At 36.7% G+C, this 14,638-nt stretch overlaps 1 protein-coding gene across 4 annotated transcripts in view; it reads right to left on the bottom strand.

Annotated features, from left to right (window-relative positions):
- Positions 1 to 14,638, bottom strand: part of NUP58 (nucleoporin 58) — a 50,202-nt gene that overhangs the window by 32,256 nt on the left and 3,308 nt on the right. For 2 of the 4 annotated variants that reach the window (XM_033104062.1, XM_033104063.1), the window contains exons 2-7: positions 11,111 to 11,253; positions 10,038 to 10,073; positions 7,611 to 7,760; positions 6,820 to 6,957; positions 4,408 to 4,518; positions 574 to 598 (exon numbers count right to left, since the gene is read on the bottom strand). In XM_033104062.1, the coding sequence (XP_032959953.1) occupies positions 574 to 598; positions 4,408 to 4,518; positions 6,820 to 6,957; positions 7,611 to 7,760; positions 10,038 to 10,073; positions 11,111 to 11,253 (603 nt within the window). The remainder of the gene's footprint in view (positions 1 to 573; positions 599 to 4,407; positions 4,519 to 6,819; positions 6,958 to 7,610; positions 7,761 to 10,037; positions 10,074 to 11,110; positions 11,254 to 14,638) is intronic. The other 2 variants (XM_033104064.1, XM_033104065.1) reach the window with 1 other exon arrangement.

The following is a 14,638-nucleotide window of genomic DNA, read 5'->3' as shown; positions in this document are numbered from 1 at the left end:
AGCTTCCTCACTAATGTAATAGGGCTAAAATATACACAAGATGTTTGGGAGGAGTCACCTTGATTACTTATTTACAAACGCTTTCTTTAACATAATACAAATTAGGTGAGAAATATAGAAATAATGATTTTCAAACACCTGTATGATGTACACAGAAGCTATCATTTCTCTTCATAATCAGGAAATAAATAGTACTGGTATAGTAACACATATATGAAATAAAAATACACACTCACACACATATATTTTCATCTATATATATAAAAGGTGTTCCAAGAGTAAAGTGCCATGAGTTATTCAATATTTAACAACTTAAACAAATACACACATATATTTATATTTACTTTCATTATTTGGGAAAAGCCAACCACTTCCTAGAAAGAACTGGTTACACATTTTTTTAACAATCTTTCTAGAACATATGTTTATTATTTTATTTTCGACAAAAACTAGTTAAATTTTTTTCTAAATGCCTATATTGTTTCATCTATTTCCAACCATACCATTTGCCTACAATGTAATAAATAAAACACTTTAATGAAAAATATTTTTAAAGTTAAATTGTAAACTTACTCTGGTCTTGTTCCTGTTTTATCACCTAGAAAATTCAAGAAGCTTTGTGTAAAAAATAGGTAATACAACATATTGCAAATACAAGTTTTAAGTGAATGAAAACCAAGGTATAAATAGAAACTGTTAAGCGCTTCTTCGACTGCCCCTTAAACAGTGTGCAATGTCAGGACTTGTCAGAAACTCCAAACACAGCGTGTTATAGAGACATGTTTATGTACCAGTAAACACATAACTGGTGTTTACTGATGTGGCTGATTTGCATCAATTTCTTTCAAGGGCAAGAATCTTCCTTTTTCAACTATCTTCCACGAAAAATATTCCTGCCTAGCAGTTTCACTCCTAAGAGCTTGACTTGATACTTTTTTAATTTAAGGCCCAATCACTATGGAATACTAAAATATGTCAGATTACCTGAACGTCTCTAAACGTTTTACAAAACCAGCAAATCTTTAAAAATGAAAAGTTTTTAATGTCTGCAGACATATCAACAGCGCTCCATAATAACACCTATCTGACAGTTATCATTAATAGTATACATACATCTAAAAGTAGAAATGTAAAAGTGTTCCTTCAGCACAATGATGCAGTGACTCACTTTCTGCTTTTCCAAAATTTATTTCTGGCTATAAAAATAATAGCTACTTATTTAAGAAAGCATAGAAAATGCAGAGACACACAAAATTTCATTCCACCAGAGAGTCTCAATGGTTCCTTCCAGCCTTTTTCTGCACTTACACATACATTTTTAAAAGCAATCAGGATTACCATGTTATACTTTAATATATTTTCTCAGCATGTTCTGAATACTTTCCATTAAAATGACTTTAAATGACCATAGAGTACATAGATGGTGCAGCTGTATCATAACCTTATGCCCAACCCTTTTCTTAGGATATTAGCATTTACTACAGAAATAACGCTGCTGCAATGAATGTGTTTATCTACAAATACTTGTGTACTACTTCATTTGTATTCCAAGAATTAACAGGTCAAAGAGTACGCCAGGGAAGCCTGTGACATATCACACCAAACTGACCCCAAAAGACATTTGTCCCAATGTACCTTCCCGTCTACTAGGAATGAAAGTTCCCATTCCATCACACCCTCAACAATGAACACTTAAAAAAATAAATCACTGGCAGTATGTAAGGGAAAAAATGCCACTTCGTTATAATCTTAATTCATGTTCCTGACAGTACTAAATGAAGGAAAACATTTATTTCAAATGTTAATTATTCAAGTGCTTTTCTCCTTTTGTGAACTCCCTATTCTTGCTATTTGCACATTGAGGTATTTTTCTTGACTTCTAAAAGCTATTTCAGCATCAAGTGTACTAATTCTTTGTGTCACATACATATTTCATGTGTCTGTTTCTAAGATTAGATTCTTATAATTGTAAGAACATCTTGATTTCAGAAATGTTAAAATGTAAAACAATAATCATTTAGGAATCCAGTATTTTACTTTTAATTTGTCATTTATCTTTTAACCTTTGTACATGTTTCTTTTTGTTTACTTCTTTAATCCAACTGTAATTTATTTTTCCATATTTCCTACTTCATTGATTCTAAGGTTGTTGTTTTTCCCCTTTCAAGTTTAACATTTCTGAAACTGGCAGCCTGTTCTATAGACAGTGTCTTAGATTTGTGAGGCAGTAATATAAAGTAGGGATTTAATTTTTGTTCCAAATAGTTCAACTTTTTTACTAACTACTGTATTATTTTGTTCTTTGATATTCCATTTTTATTCCATTTTACAAGTTACCACGCATACAACCATGCGTATATAAAACTTGGGCCTGTGTCTAGACAACCGCAGACTCCTGACTAGCCCGCCCTGCTTTGCCTCAGTACCACCTGTGGATTACTGTGACAGCTTCCTCAGTTCTCCACATCCATGCTGGCCTTCCTGCACATTATTTCCACACGGCTGCTGTCAGCATGCTCTTCTTAAAATCCAAACTTCATCAAGTCACATTATCCAGATCAAAACCCTTTAGTAGATCCCAACTGTCCTCAGTATAATTACCAAATTCCTTAACGTGGCCTACAAGGCCCTTCATGATCTCTGGAATCTGATCTTTCTGTCCTGTAGCTACACTGGCCTTCCAGCAGTTCTTCAAAAGGGTCAAGATCATTCTCATCTCTAGATCTCAATCCATGCTGCCCCCTCGTCATGGGATGCTGTATCCTACCACTCTTCATCTGATCAAATCCTGATACCACAGGTCCACGCTAACTCATACAACTAACTAGAAAAAAAAGAGAAATCTTTGGGATTAAAAAAAAGACTCCCCGGACACCTGTAACAGATTAGAGGGAAGTGGGATGTGGTACATGTAGTCATGTACTTTTATTCTACGTGTTCCTTTTGCTCAAGTCTAGCTAAGGCACAATATGAGAAGGACGATGCGGGGAGCAGGGGAATTAACTCCTTACATTTCTCTTACTCCTTTGCCTTAATCTGGTCTTTCTCATGAAGCCTAAAAGCAATCACAATGAACAGAGAAGTAGTCTCATGCTTAAGGAAAAGTAGTTGGAGGGTACCAGGCTACTCCAACTGGGTAAAAAGAAATAAGCTGAGTAAAAAAAAAATAAATAAAGATAGGATCCTACATTTAAAAACCAGTCAATTTTCATTCAAAAAAAAATAAACTCAAATTGTATGAGTTTAAATGTATCTTACCAACTTTTAGGAGAGTAATTCACCTTAGAATAAATAGTATCTCCTTATAATAGAACCCATGTCCAATTTAACAAATTCTTATACAGATTTATGGACACTGACTATTTTATACCTTCATCCATTACCTCATTCTAAGTTCTTCAGAGAGGCTCGATGCAATATGTACATACAAACTCTAGTGAAACATGCTTTCATCAGAAGAGATGTTGCAAAACAAAACAAAAAGTCACACACAGAAACAGCAACAATAAAAAGCTTTACAAATGAACATGGATTGGCAAATTTTTAAAAAGAATAGTCAGTATGGCAAGAGCACAGTGAGAAGGGCATTTTCATACTGGTTGGTGGGTAAATTGGTAAAATCTTTCTGGAAAGCAATTTCACAATATACCAAGAGTCTGTAAAATGTCCCTCTCTTTATGCCAATATTCAATTTCTAGGTATTTGCTCTAAAGAAATAACCACAAATATGAACAACAATTTATAATAAAAGCAAACACTTAGACAGTATTTACTATGTGACTGGCTCTGATAAGGTTTACAAATAATAATCCTCAAAACAATCTCATAAAGTAGGTACTGTTACTTTATAAGTAAGAAAACTAAAGCATGGAGAAGATAAATAACTAGTGAGTAGCGTCACAAACCTTGTAAACAGTTGAGCCACGATTTGAACCCAGGCAATTTAGCTCCAGAGTTGACACTCTTTAAACTACAATACGTTGGCTCTCCCTATGAAGATGCCCAATATTGATACTTCCCAGAATAAAAGAACTAGAAATAAACACTAAATTATCATATATCCATTCATAAAATTGATATTAAGCAGCATTAAAGTATTTTGGAAGAATTACTGACGTTTACAAATACTTGTGATACATGAGAAAAAACAGGTTTCAAAACAATATATCATGATCCCAAATAAAAAAATATACAACACACACATTAAGATAGCAACGTTAAGACACAGGCACATACAAATCTGTTTTCTACAGAAACAAAATCTTAACTGCACAACACACAAAATGTTTTAAATATTATGCAAAAAACAAAAGTAAATGAATTTATAACTAACGGTCTTCCAGACATAGAAATTTAAGTCCCCTCAACAGGACTGTTAAAACATAAAATGACAATAACGTTCCTTACTCTTTTTGTCTGATGAGCTGCTAAAATCTATGCCACCAAGGCCTTCATTGCCTGCAGTTGAAGTCGCTGCTGTGGTTCCCAAAGTCAAGCCTAGAGCATTCTGTCCAAGTCCTACAAATAAGCCAAACATCATTTACAAAGTTCATGGAAGTCTTTATAAGCATTTCTCCTCCTGACCAAAGCACTCAAATGCTCTTAAGCCAGATCCCAGATTTTCTTCATACTTGATTTAGGCAAATAACAAAAAACAAGTCTAATGCGTGCTCTGGACAAAGACTAACAGGCTTACGTGGAGTCAGTGGTGTATGTAGTTTGGAGGATGTGATTTTTCTTTATTAAAAGGCTCAGAGTGTACCCGTTAATTTGACATATGTGGACACTCGATATTTTTAGTTGTTTTTAAACCCTCTCTACAAAACCAGTTTTAGTTTATATATTTTCAGGTGAATATACCATATTTTCCAATCATTGTTTGGAATTATATACTTTTAATATACTCTAGTATTGGATGTATTCATTAACTCAATAGGTAGAATCCTTTCACATTGTATATATATATCAAATCATGCATACTTGAAATATCTTACAATTTTATTTGTCAATGATACCTCATTATAGGTGGGGAAAAATAAATAAATAGATAAATATCTAGTATGAATTTATAAGATTTTAGTATAATGTAAAGCAAATAGTTTCACTATGAATAAAATTTAAAGAACTGATAATTAGAAGTCTTACAGTTCAAACATCAAAATTTCATACTCCCAAGTTCTTTTCATAAAACTAAAAAAAAAGTAGACTTCATTTACATAAAGCCTACCTCACTGATAAAAGGAATTAAAGTGCCTAAATACAGCTAATCTTAAGTCATTAATATATACTGGTGAATCAAGTAGCAGAATTTCAAAAAGCTTGTATTGGTAAATCACGTAAGTCCATACATCCCCAAGCTGAGACTACTGCGGTTCTTAGACAAGATGCTATTTATTTTAAAAACAGAGAAAACAGTACTATGTACTGACTAGAGCATGGCGTAACTGAAAACTGGATTTAAATGCTGGCAATGTATGAAAAAATATAGCTAAATAAATGTTACTAATTTTTGTAAAATCAATGGCACCTTTAAGTTAACACAGATAAAATTAAGCATTGAATATTGTGTCAAGAGCTAAGAAAAATCCGAACAGATGCAAAAACTCAATAACGAGACATAAAAACAACCCTTTACCTCCCCTTTCTATAATGTTTGTGTTTCGCTCTCATAGGACTCTAGGGGAGATGTTTAAATATTTATCATGCAAAGAAATGTATGTTATAGGCATCTGGTGAATTGGTTATTAGAAAATATTTTCAATACCTATAAAGTTAGACGATAATGACAAAGGTAAGTATTTGAAATATCAATGCAAATTTGAAGACTACAAATTTCTATACGTTGTCCTGACCAACTCCTTTTCTCCCTTTGTACTGACTTGGAATTTCTCCATTAAATGTAGTATCTGAATAGAGGGCACCAAAGAATGACAGCTTTAACAGCAAACATCATGTCATAGTCCCTCATGTCTATCACACAAGGAAGGAAGCATTACATACATATTGGGTGCTCAGTAAAACTTCTGAAATTAAATAATCATTATAAATTAAATTAACCTGAGTATTATTGGAAATTCTGTGATTTCAACACGTACCAACTTTTCCTAATCTGTAAATAGTTAAAACAGAAATTCTTGCTGATACGTTATTATGTGAAGTAATTATACAATTTCTTCAAAGAAAAGAAAAGCTTTTCTCACTCGCACAAGGCCCCACTGGTTTTCTTATATGGCATTAGATATAGCCAGTGTTCAAAACATCTGCCGAATCCTTAACATGAGGTTAATTTCAAAGTAAGCCTGAAATGAGAAATCAATCTGAGATATATAGCAGTGTTCTCTGCCAGGTGAACTTATGCTTCAGTATTTTGCCTGACTATATTAGTTATTTAATATCTGTATTTTAAAATCTTATCTTCAGAGCACATTAATACCTCTTCCTGATGTCTACAATGGAAAGCCATTCCTAGAACCGGGGCTTAAAAGGTCAAGGTGTCCTACAATGAATGTAGACACAAATTGATCCAAGACCACTGAACTTTTTTTAATTAAAAAGACAGGTTTCTTTAGAAACTTTACTGACTCTTTAAACAGGTCCCTCTTTGTTTTTCTAGTCAGTCAATATTGAGAAATAGGAAAATTTATTTCTAAAATATGCCTAAGAGGTCCAATTATGCATGAAAAACATTGTAATTCAGTTTTCATACTAAAAGGAAAACACACAGGTTAACAAGATAAAGTGATCTGTTCAAAATGCCAAAATAAAGCAAATTTAAACATAAGTATTTACTATTTCTGGAGAGTAAATACCATCATTTACCTGATGTTGCTGTGTTTGCACTCTGGAAAAGTGAACCTCCCAAACCAGCTAGGGCTCCCCCTAAGGAAAGGCCTGTTGATGCAGTCGTAGTTGTGGCTGTCGTTCCACCCAAATTATTTAAAGTGAACCCTGTGGATGCTATAAAAAGTGAGACTGTAAGCCTTCAAAAGGAAACACACTTCTAAGAACACCACAGAAAATACAAAACACTTTCTTTAAAAACAAAACAAAATAAAACTGATGTCCATGATAAGACTGGATCTTGGGAAAAACTACTCAAGAAAGATAAAATTATATATACTAAGAATAAAGAGAAATAATACCTTCAAAGCAAGAACCAGGGACGGAGAAAAGGGCTTTGGATAATGTAATTACAGAATGGTATCAGGTAACAGATTTTAGACAGTAATGGAGTTTTCAGCCCAGGCCACCAACTCCACCTTCAAATTTGAATGAATCTAAGCCAGGCAAGGTTTGAGCAAAGTCCTTATCCTTCCCTGTCACCAAAATGCTCTTTGAAAACAAAGTAGATATTAACAGTTTTACATTTAACCCCTTTCACCCTCCCCCCTGCTTTGCTCTGTAAAGACCAACTTCCAAGATGGCGTCTGCTTCTTTAATGCCCAATCCTGATTTTTTTCACAATCAGTAATTTAGGCCAAATTGCTGAATGATTGAAATAAAGTTTCCCAAACTGAAGTTATCTTTAATGAAGGTGGATACCCATGTTCACTAACCAAATAAAATGAAAATTGAACCATAAAATGCGACTTTCTCCCATTCTACCTCACCTGCTGGGGTTGATGTCAGAGCAGACGAAAGAGTAAGACCACTAGCTGAGGTAGAAGTAACAGGCAGAGTAAATGGTGTGGCAGACGCTGCAGGCTTACTGAATCCTAAACTGAAGCCTGTTGTAGAAGCAGATGTAGTGGCTGGCGTTCCTGTGGGGGTGGAAAAAAAACATTTTTACCATAACTGTGTACATATTACACCATCACTCAGGATCCCTAAAAGTTTGTGATCCTACTTCTTCTAGCTAGAATAAGGACGTACTTGTGTATGAACAAGAGAGAAAAATATAAATGTTGGGACCAAATTAAAGTGAATACTGAAAAGATGGCCCTGTGAATTAAGAAAAGCAAAAGAAAATTCAATCAACGTGGTAATACTGAAATCATCTTCAGTTGTACCGCGAGATTGACCTAAAACAGCATTTATCCTTCCTTTCTTTTACACTCAGCAGAACAATAGTCTCTCTTCTCCCAGACTATTTAAACGACCATCTTTGCTGCTCAAATTCCCCTCTTCCTTCTGGCGTCTGTGTTTCCGTCATCTCCCAGCTCTCTTCCTGCTCTTCCCTGTGCCGCTCCACTCAGTCCACTTTTATAGATCTCCTTCCTGAATTCACTTCTTAAGTGATACCCCACACGGTTCCCTTCCTGCTCCCTTACTTCCTGAAAGATCTCACCTCCTTTCAGAATGTCAACTATAGGCACATGGGTCAAAATCTCCCTCTACCTGAGTCTGAATTGGCTGTCTCTACCTGGATGTCCCCAACCTTTCTCCCTATAAAAAAACTTTCCTAAACCCCTCACCGTGGTCAATTCAGTTGCCCAAGCCAGAAACCACAATCCTCCTTGACACACCTTCTGTCCCCTGCATTCTACTGGTCACAAATCCTGCCCGTTCTACTTCAGACATAGCCCAGGGATACAGGCATCCTCAAAACCTTAGTTCAGGCCATCTCTCAAGAACTATTACAGTAACTTCTTAATTTGGTTCTCTGTTGTCAGTCTCCTCCAACCTCTAATCTATTCTTGGAATTATCTCAGTTACTTAAGAAAGAGAGAGAGAGAGAGAGAGAGAGAGAGAGAGAACAAAATATCTTGGTGATTCCCCAACTTAAGGTTCCTATTAGCACCACACTGTCTCTACAATAGAATCTAAACAGTCGGCACACAATCACCTTGCTTATCTGGTCCCAACTGCTCCTCAAATCTCCTCTCCCTACCATTCCTACCTGTGAATCCTAAACTCCAGGAACACAGTATTTTTCCTATTTCCCTGGATCCTCTTATGACTAGGTCGTTGCACTTTCCACTCCTCCGTCTAGAATAATGTTTCCTGCCCCCAAAATGAACTCCAACTCTCTTCTTTCTTGGTGCCTTTCATACATGTTTTAGAGCATGTATCCGATTCCACGAGAACACGTGACTACACTCACCTGTTCCCTTCAACTCACAACAGACTGAATGTCTTACCCACGCACTCAGCAGTTCCTGATATTGGCACCATCCCCACCAGCAGTACCACCATCAAATCAACAGCTCATACTCAATGTTCAAGGCATTATGTACACCCAAGGCCAGTTAAGAAGTAGTAGCTGGGCAAAAATGTAAAAGAAGTATGAATGAGCTGCATTTTGGCTTCTCCTGTAATCACTAAGCAAAAAGAAGCAAAAAGGATGCTTCTGGATTGCCTTAATCAAAACTGGAAATTGCTGCCAGAATACAGTGCTTTGAAATCATGTATGAGTTCTACAATCTCAGAAATTAAGAGGATCCAAATGCTTGCCCCGTAGCCAATCCTGCAAAACTCTGGAGGTAAACAGATGTGTTTTCTGTTGGTAACAGGTAAGTAGCATCCAAGTAAAGACAGTCCACCAATCTTTAATTTTAAATTAATTTAATTGTAATTGATTTTCCTCGATGCCCTTTCACTCTTTCATTTCCTTTCACAGTATTTACTGCCATCCAGATTCAAGGCAGGCTATCACCCTAATTATTCACATTCCCTTCGGCATATCCTATAGAAAACTATGAAGCTGTTGAGATGGAAGGGAATCTCAAAACTTGTTCTAGTCCAATACCCTCATTTTATAAATAACAGCTGCCAGATATGACTAAGGCCTCACAACTATTTAGAGGTACAACCGAGGCTTAATTCCAAGACTTCTGGCCTACAGTTGGGTGCTTTTTCCACTAGAAGGACCTGAATGTCTGAAAAATGTATTGTGAAATAAATTTCCACAGAAAAACCATTTCCGTATAGTTAACTGATTTTTCAAAAATACTCAAATGCTGAAAAGTTCTTTAATAAGTCAGCATCTCTGATCTTTATTCAGTTCCTTACATGCTTCCTTCTATACTCCAGCTCTGTAAGGTATTACGAAAGAGAAGAAAACCACAGATCTAGGATCTTTCCTCAGAAATTCTTACCCAGCGTTAATCCTGTAGTTATAGCTGTTGCTACTCCTGGGGACAAAAGAGAAATAAAATTTAATGGAATATGACATTTTTTATGTTTGTCATAAGGGTAAAACTTGGAATCACCCTCAGGGATAATAAGACCAATAGGTATCACAATTTTTTCTTGCATCATACCACCAATATAAGCATTCTTCCTATAGCACTGGTTTCCATATTGCAAGCTGTACATAATTGGATTAATTAGGGAGTAAGGCTTGTAAAATGCAAACTATCGCTTATAACAAAATTAGGCTAGGAGGAAAAAAAGCTACTCCAGGCAAGACCTGGGCACACAGAGCTGTCTCAAGAAGTTCTCTGGCTGGGCTCAGATTTACTCCTGAACTTGTTTCATTTTCTATGTGTGGCTGTGAAAAGCGTTACAATCAAAGCTAGAAGGTCATTTCAAAAGGTGGTAACAGAGACCAAGAGGCTCCGAGGGAAGAGAATAAAGGATAAATAAGGAAGCAACTACAGTGAAACATATTTTTAGCTTATAGCAAAAGCCGGAATTTAAAAAAAAACTTTTCATTATTAAAATGTCTACCTTTACCTCTTGCCCTTTTCCCAGTGAAACAATGGTTTCAATAATACAACAATTTAAAACATGTCTTAGGAATGTAAATTGCTACAGCAAAACAGGATGCTGACTGTCCTATGTATACTAAATTAATGTCAAACACCAAAATGGCAAACTTGATTTAACAATCTTCACTAAGGTACAACACTGCATTATACAATCTAATGTAAAAATTTAAATTATTTAATTCATTATGTTTAAAGAGCTATAACTTCTCTCTATCTTCTTTAATGCCTTAAGTGTGGTGTGTGTGTGTTCCCTCACACTACAGTACATCACCGCTGATGACAAGGCCTATCACTGGCCCTTAATTCCACATCCCTATACTTCTTTTCACCTTAGCAGCTACCATTTTTTAGGTCCACCATCAATGATGGTCCATGTAAAGGGAGGAGGCAGAGTACAGAACCTGAAAAGAGACAAAAATCCCAAATCTACTCCCTGCCAACGTGGCAATCCTCCTTACCTGTATTTGTTCCTCCTAGAGTGAACCCAGTGGCAGCTTTAGATCCAAAGAGTCCGGTTCCGAAACCACCTGAAGAAGCAGATGTAGTGACTGGAGTCGTGGTGCTTCCGAGAGTTCCAAAACTGAGCCCCACAGAAGGGGTGCTTGTTTATTAAAAAAACAAAAACAAAAAAGACAAACACAAAATAAAGTCTACTAGAGCCAATATTTACGTAAGAAAAATGAAAATTAAGTCTTCAAGGTTAATTATTTTCTTTCATTTAACACATCCTATACATCTCCATAGGATACAAAAGAAATTAACAATTTGAACCAAATTTAAGTATTTTTCAGTTCTCTTTAAAAATAAATTCACATATAAAATTAGTCTTTAAAAATACATTAACAACCTTCAAGAAAAGCAGAATCTAGAGCAATCAGGATTTCACAACCCAAGTAATCACAGACAGGACCACATATATTCCGCTTTCACCCGTTTTTTTTGAAAGCGAGCAGATTTTAAAACAGCCATTAGGAAATCCTTGAATGTGGATCATTTTCCTTTTGAACTCATGTGCAGTTCATGTTACTAAATCCATTTGTTCTTCTTCCCTAACTACCGTACTAATATAAAGAAAGTATGACATACCTTTTCTATTTCTCGGTATTCTAAATTGTCGTCACCACCTCTCCTATGCTACATTACCTCATGCATGGGGTGGGCGCAGGGGTGGGGTCAGGTTTTTCTGCCACAGAAAAAGCAGTAAAAAGGACTGAGGGGAGGGAGAAGGATAAGAACAAACATCCTGGCAAGAGTAAAATGCAAAGCAAAATTACGTGCTATTATCAAGAGTATGTGTTCATCAGCAGAAATCCTCTTCAGAGAGTTTTTCAAACCTTAAAAAGAGCAACTGGTAATAAAAGTGATGTGAACAAAGTTCACAACTTTTCAACTATTCTTATCAAGACACAGAGGCTCCAACTTGCTATAGACAGGTGGGAGATTTATGGAAATGGGGGGGGGGGAACCATGACAACTTGACAATTCAAAAATTATGTAGGAGTGTTAAGAGATGTAACAACATGTGTAACATAATGGGAAATCCCACTCGTCCTATATATGTATCTTCATTACTTCTCTCCCTGCCCTTCCATACACATATAATCACCATGAGAAAACCCAATGTCAGTTTTTAAAAAGTTTAAAAGCCTGGGGTATCTTGATTTAAAGGGAAGGCAGTAGTGCTGTGTCTGGGTTCCAGTACCAGTTCCCATGTGCCTGATACCTGTGTGACATCACTTAATAATAGTACCCACTTAACAGGATTTTTTTGTAAAGATTAAGAGGTTACATACACAGAGCAAATTAACTTCACTCAATACATGTTGTTACTATTATCATTAGGAACACTTATAAGTTCAACTAAATATATTAGATACTAAACACATTAGATACACGGTATTATGCCACAAAAATCAGTGAGGTAGAACTTGAAATCAATCGTCAACACACACTGAGTAGGAAAAAGAGGGCATACCGTAATTGTGTCTTAGTTTACCAGTAATTTTAAAAATGACATGTCATGCAGGGACTCTGGTCCCGCTCCCCGCACAAGAACGCAGGACATGGTGAGGCCAAAAAGGAACAATGAAGCCATAGATAGGGGAGTCATACCACTATACTCTTGCTGGCAGCTGGGTTGGAGACACAGGAGGCAGGAGCCACACAATCCGCAACCTGCCGTCCGCTCTGCCAACCAACCAACCCCACGTTACCTGCAATCCGCTTGCTGACCACACTTACTAGCTGCGATCCGCCCTCGGCTTCTCTCAAACAACCCCTTGCTAACTGCAATCAGCGCTTGCTAGCTCAGCCACGGCAGTTATATCAGTGGCTAATGGCTAACTGGTTACAGCTGATGGACACCCAGCCACAGCTGACGGCCATCTATCACCCGAGCCAGCACCTTTACACGTGAGGCCGAGAGCCTGGAAACTGCTCTCTGGGACTCTGTCCCCACGATACCTAGGAACACGTGTGTGTGCCCTGTTGTATGAAGTACATGGACGGGGCTGTCAGAGCAGGGCTACAAGGTCTCACTGACAAAGCGTAAATCTCCAAACACTTAATAAACTCAATTTGAAAGGTATTTTAAGAAATATTATTGATAAATTTTGATGACATCAAATTAAGGAAATATTATGCTCTCCTTCCTCCCAAACAAATCCCATTTTTACTTCTAATCCATAAACATACAAAAGATATACAGAAAAAGTGTGTATTTTTAGACAAAACATTTAAAATTTTTTGACATGATACCTGAAGACACAAAGTGTTGCATAACTGCAGTTGAAAACATTACCAAAGAAATACATCAAAGTGAAACCTTCTTACTCTACCAGAGAACAAAAGAGAAATGTCTCTGTGGCAGAGAAATTTACTTACTTTAAAAAAAACAAAAAGTGACCCCAGACCTGACCAATTATTGCCAGTATTATCTGCCAATGATTCGACAGGATGTGTAGTAGAAAAGCCAATTTGACACCAGCAGGTCAGGAACGTTATTTTAACTTCCCCAGCTTGCCTTACTGTGGACTTAGATGACGCAAGAGCTAACATTTATTGAGCACTTACCAAGTGCCAGACATGATGCTACATATTTTGTATGCTTTATCTCATACAACAAGTCTCTGAGGTAAACATATTATTACTCCCCTTTTCCAAAGGTGGGAACTGAGACCTGGAGAGTAACCTCCCCAGAATGAGACCAAATCACCAAGTGGAACCAGGGGCAGTCAGGCCTCCAAACCAGTATTGCAGAGAGATGTTAGACTGCTTCTCCTTTTATTAATTTATCCAAGCCGTTCTAAAATGTGTGTAAAATTTTCTAATTTATTACCAATAAATAACTCATTTACCCCATCATTCAACAAGTACTTATTAAAGCCCTTCTTACCGGCCAGGCACTGTCACAGGGACTGAGCACTGCAGATGGGATGATAATAAACACTCACACCCTGCCCTCCGGAAGTTTCCAGGCAGTGAGAGAAACACACTGATCGATCATCCAACAAATATGTACTCAGCTCCACTATTCTACTGGAAAAACAGTATGAAAAGGTCTCCACCGTCATGGAGCATACATTCTATTTCTGGGATCAGACAATCAGTAAGTCAACAGAAAGATACTGAACTGATTACAATTGTGGTAAGTGCAGGGTGCAGGGTGCTATGAGGATGGGCAGATCTCCTGCACTGAGAGGTCAGGAAAGGCCTCTGGGGAAGTAAACATGTGAGTCCCAAAAGTAGGCATTAGCTTGGCACATGGTTACGCAAGGAGGTGGTAGAGGAACTCCAAGCAGAGGAACCTGCCCTAAAGTGTGATGGAGTTTGGCCAAGCCCACCTCAGGAACTGAGAAAAGAGCCACTGTTGCTAAAGCCGTGTTTTTGAAACTAAGATCAGGACCCATCAGAAGGTATAAAATCAATTTAGTAGAGTGTAACAGCATTTTTTTTAAATGAAATACAACAGAATAGAAAATATCAAA

The sequence above is a fragment of the Rhinolophus ferrumequinum genome, chromosome 4, assembly GCF_004115265.2.
Source record: "Rhinolophus ferrumequinum isolate MPI-CBG mRhiFer1 chromosome 4, mRhiFer1_v1.p, whole genome shotgun sequence".
NCBI lineage: Eukaryota > Metazoa > Chordata > Mammalia > Chiroptera > Rhinolophidae > Rhinolophus > Rhinolophus ferrumequinum.
This window is presented reverse-complemented; position numbering and strand designations above follow the sequence as displayed.